The following is a 25,821-nucleotide window of genomic DNA, read 5'->3' on the forward strand; positions in this document are numbered from 1 at the left end:
AGAACATATTTTTACGCCATAGAATCTAATCTTTCAAGTAGTATCAGCAACATTTTATCTCAAAGTCTAATAACAGTGCTTGGAAGCCATATGTCTAAAGACAGCTACAATCTACAAAAGTTAAGATTACCTTCCTTCCAGAGTTTATTTAAATCTTACAACAGACAAACAATTGACAACCACTTAAGAATACAGGCCCCCCCCCCCAAAGCATAAAAGGGGTCACATTTCTCCTGTCAAGGCATCTTTTCTGATCACATAACAAAGCAGGCAATGAGAGATCAAATAGAGCTTTTCTGCAAGCTTTCTTTTATTCCTCCCAATGAAATTGTGCTTGCTAACCAACACTGTTGGCAGTGTGCTTGGTACCCGGGGTTAACTTGCCTGCTTTGTTACTTGGCTGGCTTGCTTCTCTGTAAAGTGCCGGTGCTGGCTGATTCTGTGAAATAGCTCTCCCCCTTCCATCATCTCCATTACAATTAAGAGTCGAGCCCTGTTTGAAAGCATTTGATTTTGTTAAGTTAAAAAAAAAACTGAAACATCAAGTAGCTAACCTAAAAAGATACAAAGTGTGTAACTACTTCATAAGTCTAGTCCTACAAAGCCCCTTTGAGTTGGATGCCTTGTCACTGCCAGCTAGACACGATGCATAAGGAATATCCCTAACACTAAGAATTCTGCTAAAACGGGGGGAAAAAATAGATTTGAAGACAACGATCCTTTTGAGGACACTATAGTTAACCTATTATTACTAGCTGGTAAAGAGAGGATGACCTTTTAAGTGCCATGTTGTGTGTGTGTGTGTGTGTGTGTGTGTGTGTGTGTGTGTGTGTGTGTGAGAGTGTGTGTGTATATATATATATATATATACACACACACACACACATATTTTAGGGCAGCTAGACTGAAAATGTATTGAAAACAGTGTTGGATATGAATTTCGAGTCATTTGGCTGGATACTGGGACTGTCTTGGTTTTTCATTATCATTGTGTGTGTGTGTGTTTGTGCGTGCGTGCACGCATGTGTACTTCCCGCCCCACTCCACTAGTTTCTCCACATGACCCACAGCACACCCAGCAAGATAGCTGGAAAGGGTTACACAGCTACTAAATAAAAGCAAAAATTCTCATGCTGTCAAAAGTTATTTTTGAATTTTGGTTACCATTCTTTGATATAAATGCTTCCAGCTTCCATCCAAATGCTTTCACCAACAGAGCACAGTTGTAAGAAATAATCATTTCACATTTCCCATTTGTTTTTACAAATCCACCTTCTTTTTCCACCTGGAAAACTTCTACCTCAAACCTTCAGAAAGTCCTAGCTCCCACATGACTGCTCCCCAGCCTACAGTTAGCAGCTCTCCTTGGTAAGCTCAAAGTATTTTATGGATGGCTCCCCTTGGTGCCTATTACAATGCTATGATAACAGATTTATATCTCATTCCCCCTGACAGAAAACATACCTTAATTGTGAATTCCCTGGAAGACTTAATGCCACTCAATGGGCTTGCCAAACATTTGGCAGCTAAAAGAATAATGCTGACGACTTCCTTTAAACGGAATGGCAGACTAAGCAGTAAGGGCATTTTGCCATATCAACCTCTAAGACATTGCCTAAAATAATATTTGGTCCCCTTTTGTTAATTTAAAATAGAATCTATTTTAATACCATAGTACATGCTTTTTTGAAATAGAGAAAGCAAGCACAATAATCAGGTGCCAGGAGAGTAGGTGGGGCATAGACGAAACAAGACTGGCAATGAGCTGGTAATTGCTGAGGCTGGGTGGGTACCTGGGATTCATTATACAATTCTGTCTGTTTTCACAAATGTTTGACACTTTCCAAAACAAAAAGTAAGAAGAAAGAGAAAGATGGAGAGAGGGAGGCAGACAGGGAGAGACAGAGGACAGAAAGGGGAAGAGAGAGAGGGGGCACAAAAGAGAGGAAGACCTCACTACACCTTGGCCTACATACAGAGAGGTGGCTGGGTATGGGATGCCGACCCCGTGGAGTCTTACCTGGGGCTGGACTCGTGAGGAAATTGTACACTGTTAGCAAACACTTCAATAATCTGAACTATATTTGGGTGTGTGGCACACATCATATGCAGACGTACCTTAAAGAGAAAAGAGGATATGTTTCTGTACATAGGGGAGCCAACATTTTCTCTCCAACCCCCCACCCCAAAAAAAAGACTGACCACACTAGGCCTAAGGAGCTAAGCCTATTGCAGTAAAAACCTCATCACGGCCTGACCTGTGGTGGCGCAGTGGGATAAAGCGTCGACCTGGAACACTGAGGTCGCCAGTTCGAAACCTTGGGCTTGCCTGGTCAAGGCACATATGGGAGTTGATGCTTCCTGCTCCTCCCCTTTCTCTCTCTCTCTGTCTCTCTCTCTCACTCCTCTCTCTCTAAAAAATCAATAAATAAAATATTTGGGGAAAAAAAACACCTCATCACCTAATGTAAAAAGAAGGGTCGGGAGGGACACACAGATTATCTCCTTAATCTTCTTTCCATGAATAAAACCTCAACAGATTACCTTCTCCTGTCCTATCTATTAGCAAATGAATGGGCACATAATGTTTTATTTCAGATATTATTCATGTATCTATAAGCAAGAGTAAGTCCTTCACATGTTATTAACATGTCATCATCACATCCAGATAATGTAAAACAAATGTCTATTTTTAAAAACTAGAAACACTTCCTCAGGACCCTCTTTCAGCACTTTCAAGACACTTTTTTTCTTTAACATTTACTTTGTTGATTTTAGAAAGAGAAAGGGTGAAGGGGAGAGACAGGGACAGGCACACCGAGCTCTGCTCCTGTATGTGCCCTGACCAGAAATCGAACCGGCAACCACTGCGCTTCAGAATGGTGCTCCAACCAACCGGCTATCCAGCAGGGCTTAAGACTTTTCACCAGACCCTACCTTGTTTTATTTTACCTCCACTCTTCAAGGACGTTTTCCAATAAGCAAAAGCAGAAGTAAACCTGAGTGCTTCAACGTATAAGAATCACATTAATTGAAAGAGAACAAGAGGTAGCTGAAAGGAAACAAGACTCTACTAAGAGCCTTTGGCTAGACTGCTTTATAATGATAGCATGAATAGCAAAAGTGGGTAAGTATGAACTCAAACTAAAAAAAATTCTTCATGCATCTGTGTCCTCTCCAGGAAGCTGCCTTACTTGCAAAAGGAGTGATTCTTAGGCTCTTCAAATATTCAGGCAGTTGAAGCAATCAAGGATCATACCTCATTTCTAGCTTTTGGACGATCAAAAAGAATTTTCAGTGCAAACCGCTCTTGGGTAGAGTTCTTCACACAGACTCTAGATTTGGAGGAAAAAAATGCAATCAGAAATCATCCATGTGACAGTAAAAACTAACTTAAGTTTATTCTTTGAGAATCATTACTTCTAATCAAGAACGTGTCCAGGTGCATCGGAACAAACTTGCCCCCAAGGCTAGCTGGTAGAAAGGCTGAGAAGTATCTCACCCCCCCCCCCTTCACAAGCCTCCTAAGCCACGTGACATCAACTCAAGGCTGGCTAAGAACTAATGGCCTCTGTCACTCTCACAGTGGCCCCACAGGATCAACATCTTCTGATTCCATGTTGCAGACCATGTGACTTGGTCACTTAAATATATAGATATTTCTAAATAGACAAGAAATAGTCTAACATAAATACCTCTACTTGTTAATGAAGGCTGTGTCACAAATCTGGCACTCCTGACACTTCTAATTTAAGATGTATTTAAGATGGGTGGCCCTTTTCAGAACAATTTTATCATCATTTGCACATGGTTCTCTTACCTAACTGGACCACTAATTCCAGCTCCCAGTTTCTGAGTCCAATTGATATTATATTCCTCTAAAATGGAGGTTTCCTATTAAAATAAAAAAGGGAGGGGGCAGAGAATAATTCTCCAATTAAAAAGCTGAACAATTAAACAGAGGTAGGACAACAGAAGACGTTATAACTCAACATCTCATCTTCTGAGAGAATCTGATGAGCAAAGCTCTGTGTTCTGTGGGCTTCATAATAGACATTTTGTCTAAATGACTAGGTTAGGCACTGGTTTCCAAAAAGAGCAAAAGCAAAAACTTTAGGACAAAAAATTCTTCAGTTCATCTACAAGGTCAATCTGAGTAGACACTCAATGTCTTGTTTTTTCTTTAGAGTATAGGGGTAAGATAATCTTTCAGAATACTTCACTGTAAATATTTATTTACTAAAATGGTCAAGTATTTTCTGAGATTCCAGAAAGACTGGTCTGCTATATGCTGCTATGACATAGAGCAGGGGTCGGGAACCTTTTTGGCTGAGAGAGCCATGAACGCCACATATTTTAAAATGTAATTCCATGAGAGCCATACAATGACCCGTGTACGTTATGCATTATCCAATAAAAATTTGGTGTTGTCCTGGAGGACAGCTGTGATTGGCTCCGGCCACCCGCAACCATGAACATGAGCGGTAGGAAATGAATGGATTGTAATACATGAGAATGTTTTATATTTTTAACGTTTTTTTTATTATTTAAAGATTTGTCTGTGAGCCAGATGCAGCCATCAAAAGAGCCACATCTGGCTTGCGAGCCATAGGTTCCCGACCCCTGACACAGAGGCCTATATCCTTGAACAAGTTGATCAAATTGATTTAAAGTGTGGCAGGCTAAAATTCATATTTCAGGGTTCCACAGATAAAATAGGAAACCAACTGGAGACCTTAAGAAATAAGGCCAAAACTCATGAGACTTTCAAATTGTTTTGTTGCAATGAAAAATCTGACCATATTTGCCACTAGAATCTTATTCCTCACGTATGAGAACAGGTTATTTGTCCATGTAACATATTCATTCTGCAGTCAATATGGGCCTGACACCAAGCTAAGCTCTGAGATGAAAACAGTGAATATTCAAGTGTATAAAACAAGCTTATAAGAGCCTTCATCTCCACATCTTTCCACTGCCCAGTCTTGATAAAGGTTCTTATCATATAGGAATTGCTCAACAGTTACAGAACGAATGACTAGGAAGGTGAACTAAAGCCAAATGATGGAGGGATCTTGATTTGAGAGGGACCAGAAGAATCATTACATAAATTCCCTCCTGAAAAACTGCACATCAAGGTAAGGAGCTTGTCAAGGTCACACAATAATTATAGGCACCAACAAGACTAGAATCTATGGCTTTAGCCTCTACCCCAGCACCATTCTGGCTATCAAGCATAACTGGCCAGGCCTTAGCATCAAGTATAGGGATGAATCTTGTCCAATCAAGGAAGGAGGTTCCAAGCTGTCTCTACTCACCACCTCCTAAATAGAATTCAAACCTACTCATTCGTCTACTAGAAACACTTCATGTTTCTACTGCATGGCCTATTGGATTTAGAAGTATTTGAGAAGGTGGAGAATACAGAATTAGGAAAGAGGAATTTGGAGTATAGTCTAAACTTCATGGTAAAGTCACTTACCAAACCTCTCTTCTCATCTCTAATGAAAACATTTATAGGGGACCCCATAAAAAATAAAACTTTGTTCTAGTGTCTGAGATATGAAAATACCATTAGACCAAACTCTTCACTGTACTAATGCTTATTAAGATGGTACTCTACTTGATCGACAGCCAAGACAGTTCAACTTATAGCGTCTGCAACTAGAGTTGGCTTTGTAGAAGGTAAGCGAGGAAGTACCAGGCCTCTTTACAGACCTGACTTCGGAACCCTGTTTTTCTTAGACCCCTTGTCCTTTTCCCCAGGTTTCATTCCTGCACTTTGTTGATGATGCCATAGACACTCACCAGTGCTAAGGCTTTACTATGTCCAACTGGGCAAAATAAGTGACACTTTCACACCTGTGATTCTTCTATGTGTTGATGGCATGTTTTCTCAAATATTTTAATGACAGAGGAAACGGTAGGAAGCCATGGGTCAATTAAGACACTTTAGTGAAGGAATTATGTAATACTTCAGAGCCATCAATGACAAATACATTAACTGATTTCTACTAAAGAAATGTATACATGCCTTAAATTAAGGCTAGAGATATGTAGAATGATGTAATTCCTAAGACTCCTTCTAGACCAAATGTTGGCAAATTATGACCCACAGGCAAATCTATTCAGTGCCTGTTTCTGTAAATATCTACAAAGTAATAAATATATTAAATATATATAATGCATAAAAAGAAAATATTTATTTGATTAAAAGATCCAACCGTAAGTTCTATCTATAAGCGACACTTTATTTTTTTTTAATTTATTGATTTTAGCCAGAGAGGAATGGAGAGAGAGAGAGAGACACAGGAACATCAAGTTGTTCCTGTATGTGCCCTGACTGGGATCAATCTGGTAACCTCTGCACTTTGGGCCAATGCTCTAACAAATGGAGCTATCCAGCCAGGGCTTAAGCGACACACTAGATTCACAGATGCAGACAGGTTAAGAATCAAAGGATTTCAACAAATGGTGCTGGGAAAACTGGATGGATATCCACATGCAAAAGAATGAAGTTTGACCCTTATCACTCTGTACAAAAATTAACTCAAGATAGATCAAAGACCTAAAGATAAGACCTAAAACGATAAAACTCTTAAGACGTAGGGCAAGAGTATCTCAACATTGGATTTAGCATGATTTCTTGGATATGACAACAAAGTACAGGCAACAATAAAAAATAGACCATGAAATTTAAAAATTTTGTACATCAAAAAACACTATTAACAGTAAAATATGCCAACCATGGAATGACAGAAAATATTTGCTATCATATAGCTGATAAGGGATTAATATCTAGAATATATACAAAACTACATATATTCAAAAAATGGACAAAAGACTGGAATAGACATTCCTCTAAAGATATACAAATGGCCAATAGCACATAAGAAATGCTCAGCATTACTAATCATGAAAAAAATGCAAATCAAAACTCCAAAGAGATACCACCTCACACCCATTAGGATGGCTACTATCAGAAGAAAAAAACAAACAGAAAATAGCAAGTGTTGATAAGGATGTAGAAAAACTGGAACCATGTGCACTGTTGATGGGAATATACAATGATACAGATGTTATAAAAAAGTGATTCCTCAGAAAAATTAAAGTGGAATTACCATATGATTCAGCAATTCCACTTCTGAGTATATACCCAATAGAATTGAAAGCTATTATTATAAATACATTTAGATATATTTATTCATTAAATTATCAAAAATACCCTGAACTGGGGAGTGTTTTTATCTCCTTTCTCTGGATGAGGAAACAAAGGACAAGGAAGTTAAGTTGACTTACTCAGGGACACAGCTAATGAGTGGCAAGGCTGAGATTTCAACCTGTGAGTCTACCCAGAGAAACTTATAACCACTGAGTAACACTGCCTGCCCATTTATATCTGCCCACTAAAACCAGGTCCCTATTCTGCTCAAAACTCTCCCAGACTTCCCCTTCTACTTAGGGTTGAAGCCAAAAGTTCTTACAATGTTCTGCAAGGTCGTATGTGCTCTGGCTTCCCATTGCTTCTCTCTAACAATCTACACAGACCCACTGCACTCCAGCCACCTTGCTGTTCCTGAATCACACAGGAACTTGAACCTACAGTGTACCTTTGTCCCTGCTGTTCTGTTAATATTTTTCCCCAAGACAGTGGAGGTTTGCTCCTTCATTCCCTTCAGAGCTTTATGCACATGTCACCTCCTCAGAGAGGCTTTTCCTGACCACCCTTCCTAAAATAGTACTCCCCACCCTTTAATACTTCTTACTTACAACTATCTGACAGCGAGGACTACCTAATTCTACCATCTAGAATGTAAGCTCCATGAGAGCAGAGACATCTGGGAGGCTGGCTGTATACCTAAGACTAGTGCCTTAGACAGCACCCGGCACAGAGTAGACAATACTTGTGAATTTAAAAATCTGCCACCTCCTTCTGAAACTGCAGAGCTTTAATCCACAACCCAGACATGTAACTTTAGGTAACAATTCCTGACCCTGTAGCAATAAAATCTAAACCAAAAGGAAAAAAAAATGGATACATCAAGAATCTTTTAACTAAAAAAAAACCCTATTGGTTATAAACGTTTATTTTTCCTGTGTGTGCACATATATGTATTACAGTATCCACAGAGTAAATCCTAGCATTAGCTGAAATATTGATTTTAAATCTGCTTTCACATGCATAGGGTTTGCCTTCACAGTGTCTTGACTTTCAATTTAGTTGTATTAGGTTGAGCTTGAGCTGTTGGAAGCCCTACACCAAAATTCTACAGTAACGACTAGGTATGTCAGGGTTTGTGATGATCCTGATCTCTTATCAGTTGAGCTCACTCTACCCCGTTACCTCCTAGGTCTTAGATGCTAAGGAGCTCTTTGCAAAGCAGTCCCACCCTGCTTTCTCTGCCCAGCCATGGCATCTGACTGCACCCAGACTCCTGCCCGCCTGGCTCCACATTTCAGGAACAAGTGCCATCCTCTTCCCAGGGTGAGTCCATCACAGCTTCCACTTTACTAATGAGTTAAAGTTATTCTAAAAGTTAAAACATGTGCTTATCTCTTTGGAAGTACTGATCCATCAAAGCACTTTTTCAGAACCTTTATTATTAAAAATTTCACCTTCCTTAACGAGTACGTTATATTTTGATGTATCTTTTAAATGGTGACGTTCCTTTGGAATGATGATTTCTATAAGCTTTCCCACCCAAGTGATTGGTTTCTTAATTAGTTATGGGTGATAGTGCTTGTGTCCCGAAAGGGAAAAGAACCCTAAACTGCTACCGGAGGCCTGTCCCTCAAAAGAAAATGAAACGAGTTGACTCAACACTGCATAATCAGTCAATAATACCTATTAAATTTTAAGCTTCATGTTGTTCAATTTACACAAGACTCTTCATTTCCTAGCCATAACTAGGCTTTAGTGTCTCATAGAATTAAAAAAAAAAAAAAAGAGTAAAACTGGTTTTAGAAAACGTGTCACTTTATTTGGGTCATTTTAGAACACACGGTTGCTTTCTTTTGGTTAACAGAGCATTAAGTCACAGGACGCAGTGAGCTCTTCCTAAGTAAACTCAACGCTCCCTAGGAGGGGACGGGAGAGGAACGGAAAAGCGGGGAGGAACACACAGAAAAGGGAGAACACGCTATTCACCCAAGGACAGGGTTTGTAAGAAGGCGAACCGCCTCCTTCAGAAACTGCCGATTCCCGGGAGGCTGGCTTCATGCAAAGCGGAGGAATGGGTACAGTCCAAGTCTCCAAGGGCTGTCGCTGCAAGCAGGTCGTCCCGAAGCACATGCTGGCGGCACTTGGGGGAGTAATCGGAAATAAGAGTCGTACGGCCCCCTCGGTCCCACCCACGTGAAGCGTTACACGCCACTCACCTTCCGTCCCGGCCGAGCAGTCACACCCCGCTCCGAGCAGGCTGCCCGAAGCCCTTGGCCCAGGGCTACAAGACGCGGCTACGAAGCCCGGGGTAGACCGGAACCCGGGAGCCTCACTCCACGTGCCCCCCGTTCTGAGACTGGAGCGAGAGGGCGGCACCGGGACAAAGCGAGCGCGGAGGAAGGAGGCATCTCCCCCTTACCTTGATGGCTTTCTCCATGTCGCTCGCCGACATGCTCCGCGGGGCCCCTACGTCCGGGAGCGGCAGAGGCTGCTCGGCCGCCCGGTCCCACCGCTGCCGAGGGGACAAGGGGCTTGGCGCCCGGGCCCCAGCGCCTCGGGGAGACCGGCAGCAGCCGCCCGCCGGGACCGGCGGGGAGGAGGGCCCCGGCGCCGGCTCCGCCTCGGCGGGAGGCTCTAGGCCGGCGGCGGCGGCGGCCCCTGGAGACAAGCCTTTGTGCTGGGCCCTGCGTGGCTGCTTCCCGGCCTCATCCCCAGCCGGGGACACAGGCTCCCGGGGCAGGGCGGAGCGGAGAAGGCCCCGGGCCGGGGCGCTGTGCAGGGGCCTTGCGGGGCCGCCGCTTAGGCCCGGGCTCGCCAGGTCCTAAGGAGGAACCTGCGCCGCCGCCGTCGCCGCCGGCACCGCCGCGAAGCCGAGGCCGAGCTCGCCGCTGCCGCCGCCGCCGCTGCTCCCGCTGCCGCTTCAGCGCCACACATCGCCGGGACACCGCGCCGGGCAGCCCCGCCCGCCGGCGCTGCGCCCCGCCCGAGCTCCGGGCGGCCCCACCGGCCGCCCGACTCCGTGCCGCCACGGCTCCACGCGCGCCTCACGCCAGCCGCTGGGGTTTCCGAGCCGCCCCCAAACTGTGCGGTTGGTTTGCAGGCGCCTGCCAGGGCCTCCCCAAGGTGCGCCACAGTCAGGACAAGCCCCGGGGCCCTTCGCCGCGCCGGCGCCGCGCTGATGACACATTGGGGTGGGGGCCGATGGGGCGGGGCCATTGGAGATGCCACCGGACTGAAGCGGCAGCGGCGTGAGCGTGAGCGCCTCCTCTTTCCTCTCCGCACCGCGGAGATTTAAACCGCTAGGAGGACTCGGGGATGTCAACTCGTGGTAGAGAAGAGGAAACTGAGGTCCCGAACGGGTCCCGCAGTAAGAGAACAGAATTCTGTGTAATGATAGTTATAATCGTTCTATATATGGAGCGTTAATTTTACGTGAAGCTCTTTTCTTCCATTTTTCTCTATAAAGTAAGCATTTGTCACTGTGAGATAAGTATATTTTCATCCCCGTTTACAGATTAGGTAAATGAGGCTCAGAGAGCCAAGCTCGCCCACAGCTGAGTAGTGGTCCAGGTTTGTACTTCTCACCTTTTACCAACAACCCATCAAAGGACCTTGTAGAAGCCTTTGGCTGATCCCCTCTTGATGGTTCTTCATTCATCCACTCATTTACTGAGCACCACTATGTGCCAGGCCTAGTGGACACCGGGGAAACAGTAGGAACAAGACAGGGTGGCTGCTCCCCTTTCAGGAAAGGGAAGCAGAAAATAAACGCGGGAAAACAAGAGTTCGTAGATGCCAAGAAGAAAGTGAACGGGATGCTAAGGTAAGAGAAAAACTGGATGTGGGGACTTTTCCCTGTTAGATGGTCAGGGAAGCTCTCCCAGGAAAGAACAGTAAAGCCGAGACCTCTGAGGAATTAGAAGGAGTTGTCTATTGCACTCCAAGGAGATTCTGGACAGATGGAACAGCAAGTGCGAAAGTTTTAAGGTGGAAATAAGCTAAATGTGTTCAAGGAGCCGAGTGCAGAGGGGAGAGTGATAAAGGGTGAGGCTGGAAAGGTGGGTAGGGGCTGTGTCATATACCTCCTTAGGGGTCATAATTAGGATTTTGGATTTTATTCTAAACCATCGGAAGATTTTTATAGTAAAGAGTGATGCGATCACATTTATGTTTTAAAAGACCATTCTGCTGTATAGAGCAGGGGTTGGGAACTTTTTTGGCTGAGAGAGCCATGAACGCCACATATTTTAAAATGTAAGTCCATGAGAGCCATACAACGACCCGTGTACGTTAAGCATTATCTAATAAAAATTTGGTGTTGTCCCAGAGGACAGCTGTAATTGGCTCCAGCCACCCACAACCATGAACATGAGTGGTAGGAAATGAATGGATTGTAATACATGAGAATGTTTTATATTTTTAACACTATTATTTTTATTTAATATTTGTCTGTGAGCCAAATGCAGCCATCAAAAGAGCCACATCTGGCTCGTGAGCCATAGGTTCCTGACCCCTGGTATAGAGAATGAAATATTGAAAAGCAAGAATGGAGACAAGGAGAGCTTTAAAAAGGCTATTGGAATTATCCAGAGGAGAGATTGTTGTGATGCTTGAACTAAGGAGGTAGCAGTAAGGATGAGTGATGGATTTATGACACATTTTGGTAGAGTTGACAGAACTTCCCAAAGGATTCTGTGTGGAGGATGAGAATCAGAAACAAATCAAGAATGACTTCCAGGTGTGTGGCTTTAAGCACCTGAAAGAAGGACTTGGTGAGGGTGAGATCCAGGTTTTTTCTGTCATGGTTAATTTGAGGTTCTCGTGTGTTACACCAAGGATAACTCAAGTAGATAATTGGATATTGTGGTGCAGACATACTTGTCCTCTGTGTTGGCTATACGCCTATAGTACATTCTTCAGCCCCTAAAAGTAAATTAACTGCTTCTCAGATTAATTTACAAGGAAACTATGTTCTGTCTTGGGCTCATTCTCTTGCTCACTTGCTCTGAAGGAAGCCAGCTGCCATACTGTGTGCTGCCCAGTGGAGGAGTCTGTGTGGCGAAGAACTGATGTCTCTCCAGCCAACAGTTAGCAAGGCCCTAGGCCTGCCCCCTGCAAGTGAGCTGGAAAGTGGATCCCCTAGCTGAGCCTTGAGATGACTGGCCAACACCTTGATTTTCATTTTGTTCGAAACCATGAGCACCTAGCAAAGCCACTCCAGATATATGACCCACAGAAAATGTGGGTTGTTTTAACCTGTTGCATTTATAGTCATTTGTTATGTAGCAATAGGTAATCAATACAGGTGTTTAAAAAAAAGAAATGCTGATGAAAGGAAGGGAAGGGAAGGAAGGAAGAGGAGGGAGGGAGGAAGGGAGGAAGGGAGGAAGGAAATAAGGAAATGGGAGTTAGCTATCCTTTCTGGTGATAAAGCAGTGTCCCTCAAACTTCAGTGCACACGCGGCCCCGAGGACCTTGTTAGTGTAGATTCTGCCTCATCAGGTGTGGGGTGGGGTGGGACCTAGGATTCTACATTGCTAAGAAGCTTTCCATTGACGCAGATGCTGCCATCTGGTCCTGGACCCCACTGGTGAGCAGGTATAGACAGCCTTAGGGTGCCCGTCACCCCACAGCCCTGCTTAGGGGATGGGCGAAACTGCACATGAGTGTTGTGTCCTCTTCCAGCCACAGATGACGGACTCAGAAATGGACATTTGACCCAAGCTGGCCTGTCAGAGCCTCCTGGGACTTGACACTGGAACATTACCACTTGTGGGTCATGTTGTCCAGTTGGAGGCAGTCATTGTTGGACTCATGAATATTAAAGTGACGAAAGTCAGTCTGCAGAGAGAGGAGAAGCCGAAAGGACCAGTGTTCCTGTCTCGCTGCACTTCCTGTCCCACATACCCCCCAGAATCTTCCTTCCCCTGGACACTTAGTCATGTCTTGTGCCTCTGAATGCCACCAAGTGGTCACTGTTCGTTTTGTTTGTTTTTTTTAGTGAACATTTAAGTTGTTTGAAGTTTTCTGCTATTAAAAATAGTGCTCATTCCTAACGTGTCTTACATACTTGTTCAGTTGTTTGTTTTCTTGGATAAAATTTTAGGAGTGGATTCCAACCACAAAGGTACCAAGAATACATGAAGTTATAGTCTGCTATGGTGTAAAAGCATGCATGGGTGTTTTTTTTTCACCTAAATTTCTGTCCCTCAGAATATATCATAGTAAAATTTGACAGTCCCTAAATGGAAAGTTCTAGCATTTGCTGAGCCTGAGTCAGCTTAAATCCTTCAGCCTGTGAGTGTTGGAAGGAACCCTTGCCATCATCAAGGCCAGCCCCATGCCCACAGGCAGCTCTGCCCTTAACCAGCATCCCTGCTGATTATTATCACTGTCACTGCCACCAGGTAATCAACTGATTATATTCTTACCCCTGTCCGGGGCATTGGGACTGAAGAGAGGAGCAGTAGGAGCTAGAAATGAGCACAGGTCAGGTGCTGTCTTAGTCTGGTGGCTGCCGTAACAAAGGCCCATAGATTGCATGGTTTGTAAACAACAGAAATCTCACAGAGTTCTGGAGGCTGGACATCTGAGATCTGAGTGCCAGGATGGTTGAGGGAGGGACCCCTGGTTCATAGTGAAGGTCTGAGAGTCTCAAGGAGGAAAGGTCACCTGCTCCCCCCAGGATAACCCTGTCCCTCAGATGTTTCTCCTGTTATCAGAAGCTCTCACAGTATTGTACCAATGTGTAGCAACTTAAATTTCCAAATTTGGTAACCAAACTGGGTATGTAAGAGACTATCCAAGGTAAAAATTTAAACACAATCAAGTATTGAGTGAAATGGACCTGATGCCTGCAACCTCCTCACAGATGGTCCAGAAAAAAAGAACATATGTGACCTGACCTGTGGTGGTGCAGTGGATAAAAGTGATGACCTGGAACACGGGTTGCTGGTTCAAGACCCCGGACTTGCCTGGTCAAGGCTCATACGGGTGTTGATGCTTCCTGCCTCTCCCCCCACTTCTCTCTCTTTCTCCTCTCTAAAATGAATAAATAAAAGCTTTAATAAAAAGAAAATACGTATCAGAGGTGAAAAGGGGGGAAGGTGGTTGAGCAAATGGGGAAATGCTAAAAATGAATGACTCTAAGTGGGGCATATGAGAGACGGTTTTCTTAAAACTTCTATAAGCCTGAAGTGATTGCAGAATAAAAAGTAAACAGCAAACAAACGCAAATCTTTCAGGAGGAAGTTCTGATCCCCCACATATGAAGGAAATGAGGGTTTCAGTGTGGGAGGGTCAAAGCCAGACCAGATGTATTTTTGTTAAGGGTAGTGGTTCTCAGGGAGGGCCTCCAGAAGAGCAGCATTCGCGTCACCTGGCGGTAGGTAGGTGCACAATAAATACTTTTTCCTTGGGGCCACGAGATTAGGAGCCAAATTTATATTTCATTGATTTTTATTTATTTTTTTACCATGGGTGTTTGTTTCATTTTTAAAAAGGTTAATAATATCAATATAAGTAAATACATTAACTCTCAGTTCTCCTTTATCCTTCACAAAATAGCTGAATGGGGGCTGGAAGGGACATAGGGACTGAGGAAGTGGATGTCCAGAGGTTGGGCAGCTCGTCCACATCACCCCACACAGCTCTGTGACCCTGGCTGCCTTATTACTGAGCTGAAATGCACATCATATGAAATCGACCATTTTATAGTGAACAATTCAAGTGGCATTTAGTATATTTAACGATGTTGTGCGGCCATCACCTCTAATTCTAAAACATTTTCATCATCCCAAAAGGAAACCCTGTATTCATTAAGTAGTAACTCCCCCTCCCTCAGCCCCTGGCGACCACCAGTCTACTTTCTGGCTCTGTGGATTTACCCCATTCTGGACATGTCATAGACATGGACTCATACAACATGTGGCCTTTTGTGTCTGGCTTCTTTCACGTGGCATGTGTTTTGTGGTTCATCGATGCTGTAGCATGTCAGTGCTTTGTTCCCTTCTATAGTCAAATAATATTACATCATGTAGACCACATTTTGTTTTTTCCATTCACCTGTTGAAGGTCAGTTGGGGTGTTCCCACCATTTGGCTATTAAAAATTAGTACTGCTGTGAACATTCATGCACAGGGTTTTGTAGGAGTCCCGGTTTTCAACTATGTGGGGTATGCGACTCTAGCCTCTGCATTCCCTCGTTGCACTGCCTGTCGCATATTGTGTGTTGTGTGTACCACTGTCGTTGAAAGACAGCGGCAGGTAGGTCTCCGATGTTGGAGACCATAGGACTGTAGTAGCAATTATTGCCCACAAGGTGGCCCCATACACTTAGAAAAACTGCTGCCTTCTCCAGGATCTCCAGGCTGCACAAAGTTCCTTGTGTCCTTTATTTGGTCAGAAGTGGAGGCATTTCCTCGTGGGCACTCGGCAGGGCTAAAGGCAGAAACAGCTGCTTTACAACCCAATACTCCTGGGACTGACCCACATCCAGATACCCAGAGATCAGGTTGTTCATAACCTGAGAACTTTGTTTTTGCTTCAGACAGCTTCCCAAGGTTCTCATTGGTTCCTGTCCCTGAAAGCACAGGATTAGTTAGGTAATATGGACATTTTAACTATGTTGATTCATGTCAAAACCAACATTATAACTATTTCTTGATAGCTAGCATTTCCTTTGTATTCATCAGCTTAAAGAGTGGATTCTCTTCACATTACAGTCAGTGTGATGCACAGAGCTCAGGTACAAGACACATTATATATATATTTCCAATTCACTTCTAACAGGGTTCTTGGCAACATTGTTTGGAATACTAAGACAACATTGTTGGCAGCTCAGCAAGAGACTCTCCAGCCTCCATGTCCCCTCCTTCAGGCAAAAGCCCCAATTGGGGGGAGGGGGTCCATCCCTGATCCTCAGTGGAGAGTGCTGTACCAGGCTACGAGGCTGACCATGACTCAGGTCTGAGTAAATCACATCTCATCCCTCTGGCCACTGTGATTGGTTGAGGTTAGGGGGTGGGATGTCACATCAACTGCAGCCATCAGCCTGAACCTCAAGATCTTTGCTAGCACTAGCAAAAAGGAGCTTTCTCCCAGCCTGTGCACCTGAGCCTGGCAGGGTTGAGGCCAGAGTTCATAAGGGCAGTCGGCCCTTCCGGTCCAGTCCTGCCAGAAACAGAATGGATGGATACGGCCTGAAAGTGAAGCCCACGTGACAAAGGCAACCAGCAGATGGAAACTTTCTGTACTTCTGAACCAAGCGATGGCCAAAGCCAAGTCACCAGGATTTTGGAATATGGGGACCTTTATTTTTTTAAATTGATTTTAGAGAGGAAGGGGTTGAGACAGAAACATCTATATATTCCTATATGTGCCCTGACCGAGGATCGAACTGGCAACCTCTGTGCTCCTGGACACTAACCATCTGAGCTATTCGGCTAGGGATCTTTTTTTCCCCCCATTGGTTTGAATTTGATATCCTGACACAACTAAAATATCTTAAATGACAATACCTGTACCATAAAAACTTCCCAGAAGTAATTCTGCCCTTCATCATAAGATTTTAGCTGAATTTGGTGGCAAGGGAAGACATCACCCTAAATCTCGAGTAAAGCATCTTCTTTAGCTTATATATTGAAATAGAGACTGCAAGTACCATGAGGGGCAGGGACAGCCATTACTGCTGGCCAGTCCATCCCTGGTGCCACCGCATACCCAGCTTGCAGCGGGCCACCCTAAGCCTGGGAGGAGGCCACAGACCAGGCTGGGAGGGTGGGAGTTCAGAGCTCCGCCCTTTGCCGCATTGTGTTGGTGGTGGTTATCAAAGCTAACGTACAGATTTGGATTTGTTGGCAGTGAACCCCACTTCATCTTGGAGCAACACAAACTGGACTACCCTGTCGTTGCCAGCTGGTCAATAAAACCCTGATCTCCTCACTGAGACACACTTGTTTCAGGTAGGAACAGTTGTAGAGCAATTAAGACTTATTTATATATGAATATACAACCTAAACAATTTTTACTTGTATCTTCATTATTTTAAATTTAGTAACATTGCTTTGCTTTCATCATTTATATAACGCCTTCTATTCATGGCAGCTAGATGCTATTTTATATATGGCAATAAGGTATTTTTAAAACTTTTTAACTGTATACAAATTGATTTAAAGAGAAAAAGTAAATAATAGTCCAAGTATATGCATATATGACGAAAAGTGTGACATGCTATTCAAATAAGCCAAATTAGTCGTTAGTGGACTGGGGTCATTTATCAGGATGTGGCTTAGCTTGAGTGAAAGAAGACCAGGAGTCAAGCAGTGAGCTTCATTACTTCCCTGACACTGCCAGCAAAAGTTATACAGGTGTTATTTTTGAGAGGATCAGACTTTCCCTCAAATTCTTAAAGGAAATCTGCAATCCAAACATGGTAACTAACTTCACAAACTACTACTGTGATTCAACTCTTTTTGCTCCAGTTTCATTGCTCACCAAGGCGTCTTCGGATTCCTAACTTACTAACAATAAATGGCCGACTCGCCAGGCCCCTTGACTAAAGGGAGGCAGTGTTCTGGACAGGAGGTTCCAAGTGTGGTCACTGGCAAGACAGACCTCACTTAAAATGACTGACATCTGGGGCCCTGGCCGGTTGGCTCAGCGGTAGAGCGTCGGCCTAGCGTGCGGAGGACCCGGGTTCGATTCCCGGCCAGGGCACATAGGAGAAGCGCCCACTTGCTTCTCCACCCCTCTGCCGCGCTTTCCTCTCTGTCTCTCTCTTCCCCTCCTGCAGCCAAGGCTCCATTGGAGCAAAGATGGCCCGGGCGCTGGGCATGGCTCTGTGGCCTCTGCCTCAGGCGCTAGAGTGGCTCTGGTAGCAATATGGCGACGCCCAGGATGGGCAGAGCATCGCCCCCTGGGGGGCAAAGCACCGCCCCTGGTGGGCGTGCTGGGTGGATCCCGGTCGGGCGCATGCGGGAGTCTGTCTCTCCCTGTTTCCAGCTTCAGAAAAATGAAAAAAAAACAAACAAACAAACAAAAAAAATGACTGACATCTGGTTTCCACATCAGTCTCATGATTGGTCTAACACGAATCTGTCCCATGTGATCCACATCATGTTTTTCTAGTTCGAGCACGGAGAACCAATCTTAAGACATGAAGCGTCTCTTTCCTGGTTCCCTCCCCCTGTCTGCGGGCAGGGGTGGGAGTCCCGTGTCGGCCTCATCCTTAGTGCCTAGCACAGAGCCTGCCACAGGCGGACAGGCCATAGGTATTTAATTAAAGCACGCGAAACAAAAGCTCTTCACCCAGTCGGGGAGGGGTGTGGTGGTAAATAACGTGACCCGGGAGCACAGGGACGGCATTCCTACATGGCAGCCTGTCTTTGGGTCACTGAGACGGAGGACAGGTTACCCAAAAAAGCGAAGAAAGAGTAGCACTGTTTTTAATGAGTTTTAGTCTGGAATACAAAACAAGGTGCTAGCTGTGGCCTCGATGTTAGTACAAGTGTAAACAATGACTCTTCCTTCCCCCACAGAGGCAAGTTATGAAAGTGTTTCAGATGGCGGGATGAGACAGTTAAGTCTGTTTTTGAAAAATCACCCTGAAGCTGGTAGGACTGTTGCAGTTTCAGAGGCTTTCCACACCCTCTTCGCCACACACCCACCCAATAGCAATTCAAATTCTGGGACCTTGAACCAAAAGATTTTTTGTGGGAGAATTTTTCTTTTGAGATTTTTAGAGTGCAGGGGTCATTTTTCTCGGTTTTATTGTTGATCTCGTTGAGCTTTCCATCGCTGGATGGGTACGGAAGCCGGCGTGGTTCTTTATGAGTTCTTCTGAGGAACTTTGACTGTGACCTGTAGGAAAGGTGCAGAGAAGTGGTTAGAGCTCTGTGCTGCCCTGTGGCACCTTCAGCTCCGCGCCGCCAGTAGGAGCTTTCCTCCCCTTCTAACATCTGCATGGCCACCTGGCCAGGCCCACAAGGCTGTGTCCAGTGTGAGCTCACACTCTGTCTTCCTTCACCCCATCATTTTTGGCTGTCACGGGATGGGGGTGGGAATTCCTGCTGGCATCTAGAGGACAGAAGAAGTCAAGGATGCTGCACAGCTGTCCCGCAGTGCACAGGACAGTCCCCCTGACAAAGAATTATACAGCCCCAAGTGTCAGAAGTGCCAAGGTCGAGGGGCCCTGACCTAAGTCTGTACTTTCCTCCTAAAGAAGCAAAGGGAAATGTCATGTGCAGAAACTTGCAGGTGTCTCAGTGTCTTGAGTGAGAAGACTCTAGATTCAGATGGGTTTACCCCCTACGGGGCAAGGACTTTCCTCTACATGCCTATTTCCTCATCTGTAAAATAGGATAACAACCGTATCTACTTCACGAGGTTGTGAGCACTAAATGAGGCGACACAATAAAGTCCAGCACAGATTCTAGCCCAACATAAGCATGCAATAAAAATGAGTTTGAAAGGAAATTTTTTCATCAGTCCTCCTTGCAAACTTGCCTTCTTTCCTGAAAAATCCCTGTTGTTTATGTACAGTATCCTCATTTGAATCCCAGAGCTCAAAATCCAGGAATCTTTATCACAAGCACTAAGCACAGTGCCTGGCACACTGGGTGCTGAGCTGATGGGTCAAGTCCTGCCACTTCTTTCTTCAAAAGCTTTCTCTCCTCTTGGCCCCAACATCTCAGGTCCTGCGGCTTCCAGTGCCAGCAGCCTGGCGCATTTGGCTTCCTCCCTGACCCACGTCAACTCAAGCCCCCTCTTTGCAGGCTCTCCGCCCCCCATCGGTCCATAGATACTGGGATTCCTTGGGCTCAGTCCTAACCCTGCCCATCCCCTCCCCCACACCTCCGTAACCTCATCCATGACTGTTGTTTTGATGAACATTGATAAGCCAGTGTCAACTTCAGATCTGGGTCTCTCCTCTTGTATAGATGGGGAAATTGTCTGTAAACAAGCAAGTATGTTTACTGTGTTCCTGTGAGCCTCTTGAGAACACAGGTGTGTCTCGTTACTCATCTGTTCTCAGGCTCACCACCGCCGGACTGAGTGAAGTCTTCTGCCTTCTCTTACCCTGCACCCTCCCTCACTGGTCTGCGTCCCTAGCAAAGCCATCTCTCTTTCCTTTAAATGTCACTTGTGAGCATGTTTCCTGGTTAAACTGGAATTTGTGTTCACTGTAGAGAGAAAATCCCTCTCACTTTAATGTCTGTCTTTCCTTTTTCATATTTATAAATAAAGGTATCTAAGTACCTACATATGTGATATACAGCTTTCGGTTGGACTCGTACTGCATATATTACTTCATATCGCTTTTTTACTTTAAAGGATGAGCATTTTCCACATCAGCTATTCTATAAAAATATTTTAATGGCATTTTAGTGCTCCATGATCTGGGTATTCTGTAAATTACTGAACATTTATGTTGCATCTGATTTCTGCCTTCTAGACAGATAACACTGCGATGGACATTTCTGGAAATGAGGCTTCCTTTGTCTTTCTAAAGTTCTTCAGGCTATATTTCTATCACTGAAATTGCAAAATCAATGTGGGTATGGATATGGGTATATCAATTATGGCCCTTGATTATCTAATGCAGACGTCCCCAAACTACGGCCCGCAGGCAGCATGTGGCCCCGAGGCCATTTATCCGTCCCTGCCGCACTTCCGGAAGGAGCACCTCTTTCATTGGTGGTCAGTGAGAGGAGCACTGTATGTGGCAGCCCCCCAAAGGTCTGACGGACAGGGAACTGGCCCCCTGTGTAAAAAGTTTGGGGACCCCTTATCTAATGCCTCATGATTGATAATTACTAGATTTTCCTCAGTGCTTCGGCCCACGGGGATCTCGCCTTCCTCTCGGGTTCTACAGAGCGTGGCGCGTGGTGAAGCCCAGCAAAAGGCTGTGTAGGTGGAGGGGCAGTCAGGCCTCCAGTTCCTTCTGACAGGACAGAGCACAGACTGGGTCACTGCCCTATCTTGTAGCTTCTCTGGCTTTAAACAAGAAACCAGTGGTAGATACAAGTGGACTGGCACGCCGGAGCGGGCACACTCACCGTCTTCACCTCGGTGTACGCCTGCAGGCCGTACTCGCCCAGCTCCCGGCCGTTCCCGGACATCTTGTAGCCTCCGAACGGCGACTGGGCCCCAAACACGTCATAGCAGTTGACCCTTTAATTTGAAACAAGATTTCAGAAGTGACTCTTCGGAGGGGGGTCACACCCCTCAGACCCCCGGTGCTGCCCTAACATTTTACTGAGACGAGATGGACGGGAAGAGCCAGCCCCGGAGGAGCTGAAAGCAGCCGACGTCACCTCTGCCCTTCGTTATGTGCTCCCAGACGGGTGTCAGAAACAGGGAGCACCCCATGACGTCTCATTTTAGCAACTCGGTTTTGCTTATTAGGTGCTAAGCCCCTTTTATCTTTTTTGCAATTTAAAAATATTATTGTTTCAATTGTTTTTAAAATGCATTAAAGTGTACAATTCAATGTTTTATAGTATGTTTACAGTGTTGACCAAAACGTCACCACTAGTATTTCTATCACCTCACAAAGAAACCCTGAGTCCTATAAGCGGTCACTCCCCATCCTCCCCTCCCCCCAAGGCCTGGCAGCCACTAATCTACTTTTTGACTCGATGGAATTTCCTATAAGTTGAATCACACAATATGTGGCCCTTTGTGCCTGGCTTCTCTCACTCGGCCTCATGTCTTCAAGGTTCATCCATGTCGTGGCAGCTGTCTGTGCTTCATTCCTGTTTATGGCCAAATAAGATTCCATTGCATGGACAGACCATATATCTATTCATCAGTTGATGGACTTTTAGGCTTTTTCCAGCTTTTCGCTATTGTGAATAATCTGCTATGAACATTTGGGTACACTTTTTTGTGTGTTCATGTTTCTCTTTCTCCTAGATTTATACCTAGGAGTAGAATTGCTGGGTTCCACGGTAATGCTGTTTTCTACAGTGGCTGTAAGGTTTTTACAGTCCCAGCTGTAAGGTTTTACATTCCCACCAGCAACATGCAAGGGTTCCAATCTCTCCACAGCCTCATCAACACTTGGTATTTTCTGGATTTTAAAATTACAGCCATCCTAATGAGTATGAAGTAAGTGCTAAGCTTTTAAGATTGTGTGATGGACCCTTAGCTCTAGTCTACCGCACTTGTTACAGTTTGGTAAGGAGCCCCTGTCATCCATCTGCTTGTCCAAGAATAGGTGCAAAGACATATGCAATCGGGGGGTGGGGGGAGCAGGAAAGCCCTCATCTGTCTGCTGTACCACACACACCCTGAGCCAGGAGCAACTTGAGCCCTGTACCGCAGATTCTGTGATGTGAGCACTGATTCTGGAGGACCCTGGCTCGGGGGGACCCCTGCCCGGATGCAAAGGGCTGCTGGGAGGCTCTTACCACACAGTGCCAGCCTGAAGGGCTTGGGACAGATAGTTGGCTTTGTCCAAGTCCTTTGTGAAGACAGCAGCAGCCAGCCCATACTTGGAATCATTAGCTCTCCCGATGACTTCCTCTATGGTCTTGAACTTCAGGATCTGCATTACTGGCCCAAAGATCTGGGGTGAGAAAGCAGAGTGGGGAGACAGTGGCAGACCTGGAGCCACCTGTTCTCCAGCTCACACCGTGCTGATCAGATTTCAGATGTGGCAGCGGGTCCCCAGATGGGCCCTCACAGTCCCAGAGGGAGATGACAGCGCCTGAGGTTGTTGAAGCACAAAAGAAAGAAAGCTAACGGGGATCAGTGACCTTCTGTGTACCGTGTGCTTTACATACGGTGTCTTGTTTCCAAATGACTCTGCAATGTTCTGCATTAGTGGCATGTTACACATAGATTTAGTGTCATTCAGCAAGGCATACTTTAGAGGCTGAAGAAACAGCTGTGAACCAAATAGTCTCTGCCCTCAAGACATTCCAGATTTATCTTGTATTTTCACTGCCCTATTCCTGGAGTGAGCCCTTTATTCAAGGAACTCTGGTTCCTTTTAGTGAAGCATGGGATTTAAAAACCAAGATGTGGAAGCTAAGTGTGCTCATTGATGTCAGGGTGATGGCTCATTGATGGCAGTCCTCGGTCCTCTCGGGAGAGCACTGGGGAGGGGGGCTGAGTGATCATAATGTAATCAGGTGATTAGAATGTCACCCCAATAAGCAGTGTAACGAGTGGTAGGAGCCCAGAGGAGCTTCCTGGCCTGAGTGGTGGGGGAGAGGGTATCTCAGGAGACCTCACAAAAGTGGCAGCTGAGCTGTGATGTAGGAGCAGAAACTGGCCAAACCAGAGTGGACGTGAGGAGCAGGGCGGAGGGAAACAGAGCTCCAGGCGTAAGCACACTTGGTGCCCCTGCCCCGTCTCATGAAATCCCCGTAGGAAACTAGGACGTCTTGAAGAAACGGCTAATTCAAGGGCTGGAAAGAATCGAGACAGAGGGAGAAGAAAACTGCAGGAGCTCCTCGTGTTGGGAGCAGTGACTGTGAGCGAGGGCATCATTCACCTTGGGTGCTAGCAAAGCAGAAGCACAGCCCCCTCACCCTTCCAGAAAATTGATACTTGAGATTTCCCCCAAAAAAGCATCACAGTATTCATGAGGGAAGAAGGAAGAACTCTGTTGGAGTGTCTCACTCTGATTTTAGATTTTACTTAGAATTATACATGAAAGGAGGTGACACTATATTTTCCCTGAGGGGACCACTAGAGGGCTTAACCCAGCTGGGGGACGTGGAATAAAGGCACAGAACATGTTTTGCATGCCCCTGGCTCTCCAGGATCTGCAGAGAGCCTGGCACGTAGTAGGCACTCAATCAGTATTTGTGAAACAAATGGATGAAGCAGAGTGGCTGCCCTGTGTTCCCAACAAGTGCCGAGGGAAGACCACCAAAGGGAATTCCGTCAGGTGGGGTGGTCAGTCCTTTGGTCTAGTCCAATGTCCTACTTATATGAAGACCACAGGAGAGGCTAGACAATGTCATTCCTTGACTCATGGTTGGCAGGGACCAGAACACAATAGGCCTACAGACGATGCCAGGGAATGCAGACGCCCTCCCCAACAGTGGATAGCCAATGAGAGGCTGAAGAGATGGATGAGATCTGATGTGAATTGTAAATAACTTGTCCTAGGCATAGAGCCGGGACTTGTCCTAAAGCAGCTGCCGGGTCACAATGTCAAGATGCTGGATGGAATGGTCCAATTCCAAGAATATTCCCCAGAGCTTGAGCCCCATGCTAACCTCCTCTTTTGCAATGGTCATGCCATCTTGCACATCTCCGAACACAGTGGGCTGAATGAAGTAGCCACGGTCCGCGGCTGCCCCTCCGCCACACAGCAGCCTCGCCCCCTCCTCCTTCCCAGACTTGATATAGCCGAGGATCTTCTTAAACTGAGTCTCGTCCACCTGTGGGAGAAGGAGCCCAGGGTTAGAGGGTACTAGAGCCAGAACCACACTGGCAAGGAGACAACTGGGAGATGGGCCAAGGCCGTGTATCACAAGGTCCAGAGAGGAACTACAAAGGGCCAGTAAGTATAAGAAAAAAGTTCTAACAACCTCATTAGCCCTCAAAGAAATGTACAGCAAACACAGTTATTTTTCAACTATGAAATTACTAAAAATTTAAAATAGAAAATACACTGATAGCAAAGATATGTCACAGACACTGTAATGTTCACACACTGTTAGGAGGACTAATACCTATGTTCTATGTTACTTGTATCTCAGTTTTTAAAAAGGAGGACCGTAAGCTGGTACAGCTCTTTTGGCAAGTAGTTTATTAATATCAGACAAAAAAATATCACCTCATACTCTCTGACTGAGCGATTTAACTTCTAGGAATTAATTCTACATATGATGAAGGGACCTAAACAAGGATATTCACTAGTGGGGAGGGGGGGTACTTTGTATAAGCCAAAAAAAAAAAGATTAAGAAGAAACAATTCTAGCCTGACCAGGCAGTGGTGCAAGGGATAAAGCGTTGAACTGGGACACGGAGGACCCAAGTTCGAAACCCTGAGGTCGCCAGCTTGAGCGCGGGATCATCTGGTTTGACCACAGCTCACCAGCTTGAGCCCGAGGTCGCTGGTTTGAGCAAGGGGTCAATTGCTCTGCTGTAGCCCCCCAGTCAAGGCACATATGAGAAAGCAATCAATGAACAACAAAGTGCCTCAATGAAGAATTGATGCCTCTCATCTCTCCCTTCCTATCTGTCTGTCCCTATCTGTCCGTCAAAAAAAAAAAAAAAGAATTCTAAATATATATTAGTAGAGGGAGACGTTGATATAATTATAGCATATTCATTTATTGTGTTATCATTAACAACAGATCTGTAAACTGACTAACACAGAAAGCCTAAGATATTTTATAATGAGGAAGGAAAGCTTATAAAACAATATATATTACATAATTCTGTTTTTGTTAAAACAAACACACAGAAATCTAACTGTATGAGTATGATTACCAATAGGGAATGGACATGGAAGGGAGCATGGGGTGTCTTAGATTGTAAACACTTTTTTTTATTATTTATTCATTTTAGAGAGGAGAGAGAGGAGGGGGGAGGAGCAGGAAGCATCAACTCCCATATGTGCCTTGACCAGGCAAGCCCAGGGATTCGAACTGGCAACCTCAGTGTTTCCAGGTCGATGCTTTATCCACTGA

General features: G+C 45.2%; 3 protein-coding genes across 7 annotated transcripts in view; 1 reads left to right on the plus strand and 2 right to left on the minus strand.

The window, feature by feature from the left end:
• Nucleotides 1-8,515, plus strand: part of TMEM116 (transmembrane protein 116) — a 131,467-nt gene extending 122,952 nt beyond the window's left edge. Inside the window, exon 12 of the mRNA XM_066260573.1 lies at nt 8,352-8,515. Within this exon, the coding sequence (XP_066116670.1) occupies nt 8,352-8,489 (138 nt within the window). The 3' untranslated portion in view covers nt 8,490-8,515. The remainder of the gene's footprint in view (nt 1-8,351) is intronic.
• Nucleotides 1-9,714, minus strand: part of MAPKAPK5 (MAPK activated protein kinase 5) — a 31,384-nt gene extending 21,670 nt beyond the window's left edge. For 4 of the 5 annotated variants that reach the window (XM_066260568.1, XM_066260567.1, XM_066260566.1 and 1 more), the window contains exons 1-5: nt 9,582-9,714; nt 3,821-3,894; nt 3,260-3,335; nt 2,021-2,118; nt 385-493 (exon numbers count right to left, since the gene is read on the minus strand). In XM_066260568.1, coding sequence (XP_066116665.1) covers nt 385-493; nt 2,021-2,118; nt 3,260-3,335; nt 3,821-3,894; nt 9,582-9,614 — 390 coding nt within the window. In that variant the 5' untranslated portion in view covers nt 9,615-9,714. The remainder of the gene's footprint in view (nt 1-384; nt 494-2,020; nt 2,119-3,259; nt 3,336-3,820; nt 3,895-9,581) is intronic. The other variant, XM_066260569.1, reaches the window with a different exon arrangement.
• An 8,876-nt stretch (nt 9,715-18,590) lies between these two features.
• Nucleotides 18,591-25,821, minus strand: part of ALDH2 (aldehyde dehydrogenase 2 family member) — a 28,390-nt gene continuing 21,159 nt past the window's right edge. The window contains exons 10-13 of the mRNA XM_066260544.1: nt 24,400-24,564; nt 22,576-22,733; nt 21,220-21,334; nt 18,591-19,021 (exon numbers count right to left, since the gene is read on the minus strand). Coding sequence (XP_066116641.1) covers nt 18,989-19,021; nt 21,220-21,334; nt 22,576-22,733; nt 24,400-24,564 — 471 coding nt within the window. The 3' untranslated portion in view covers nt 18,591-18,988. The remainder of the gene's footprint in view (nt 19,022-21,219; nt 21,335-22,575; nt 22,734-24,399; nt 24,565-25,821) is intronic.

The sequence above is a fragment of the Saccopteryx bilineata genome, chromosome 2 (assembly GCF_036850765.1).
Source record: "Saccopteryx bilineata isolate mSacBil1 chromosome 2, mSacBil1_pri_phased_curated, whole genome shotgun sequence".
In the NCBI taxonomy this organism is placed as follows: Eukaryota; Metazoa; Chordata; class Mammalia; order Chiroptera; family Emballonuridae; genus Saccopteryx; species Saccopteryx bilineata.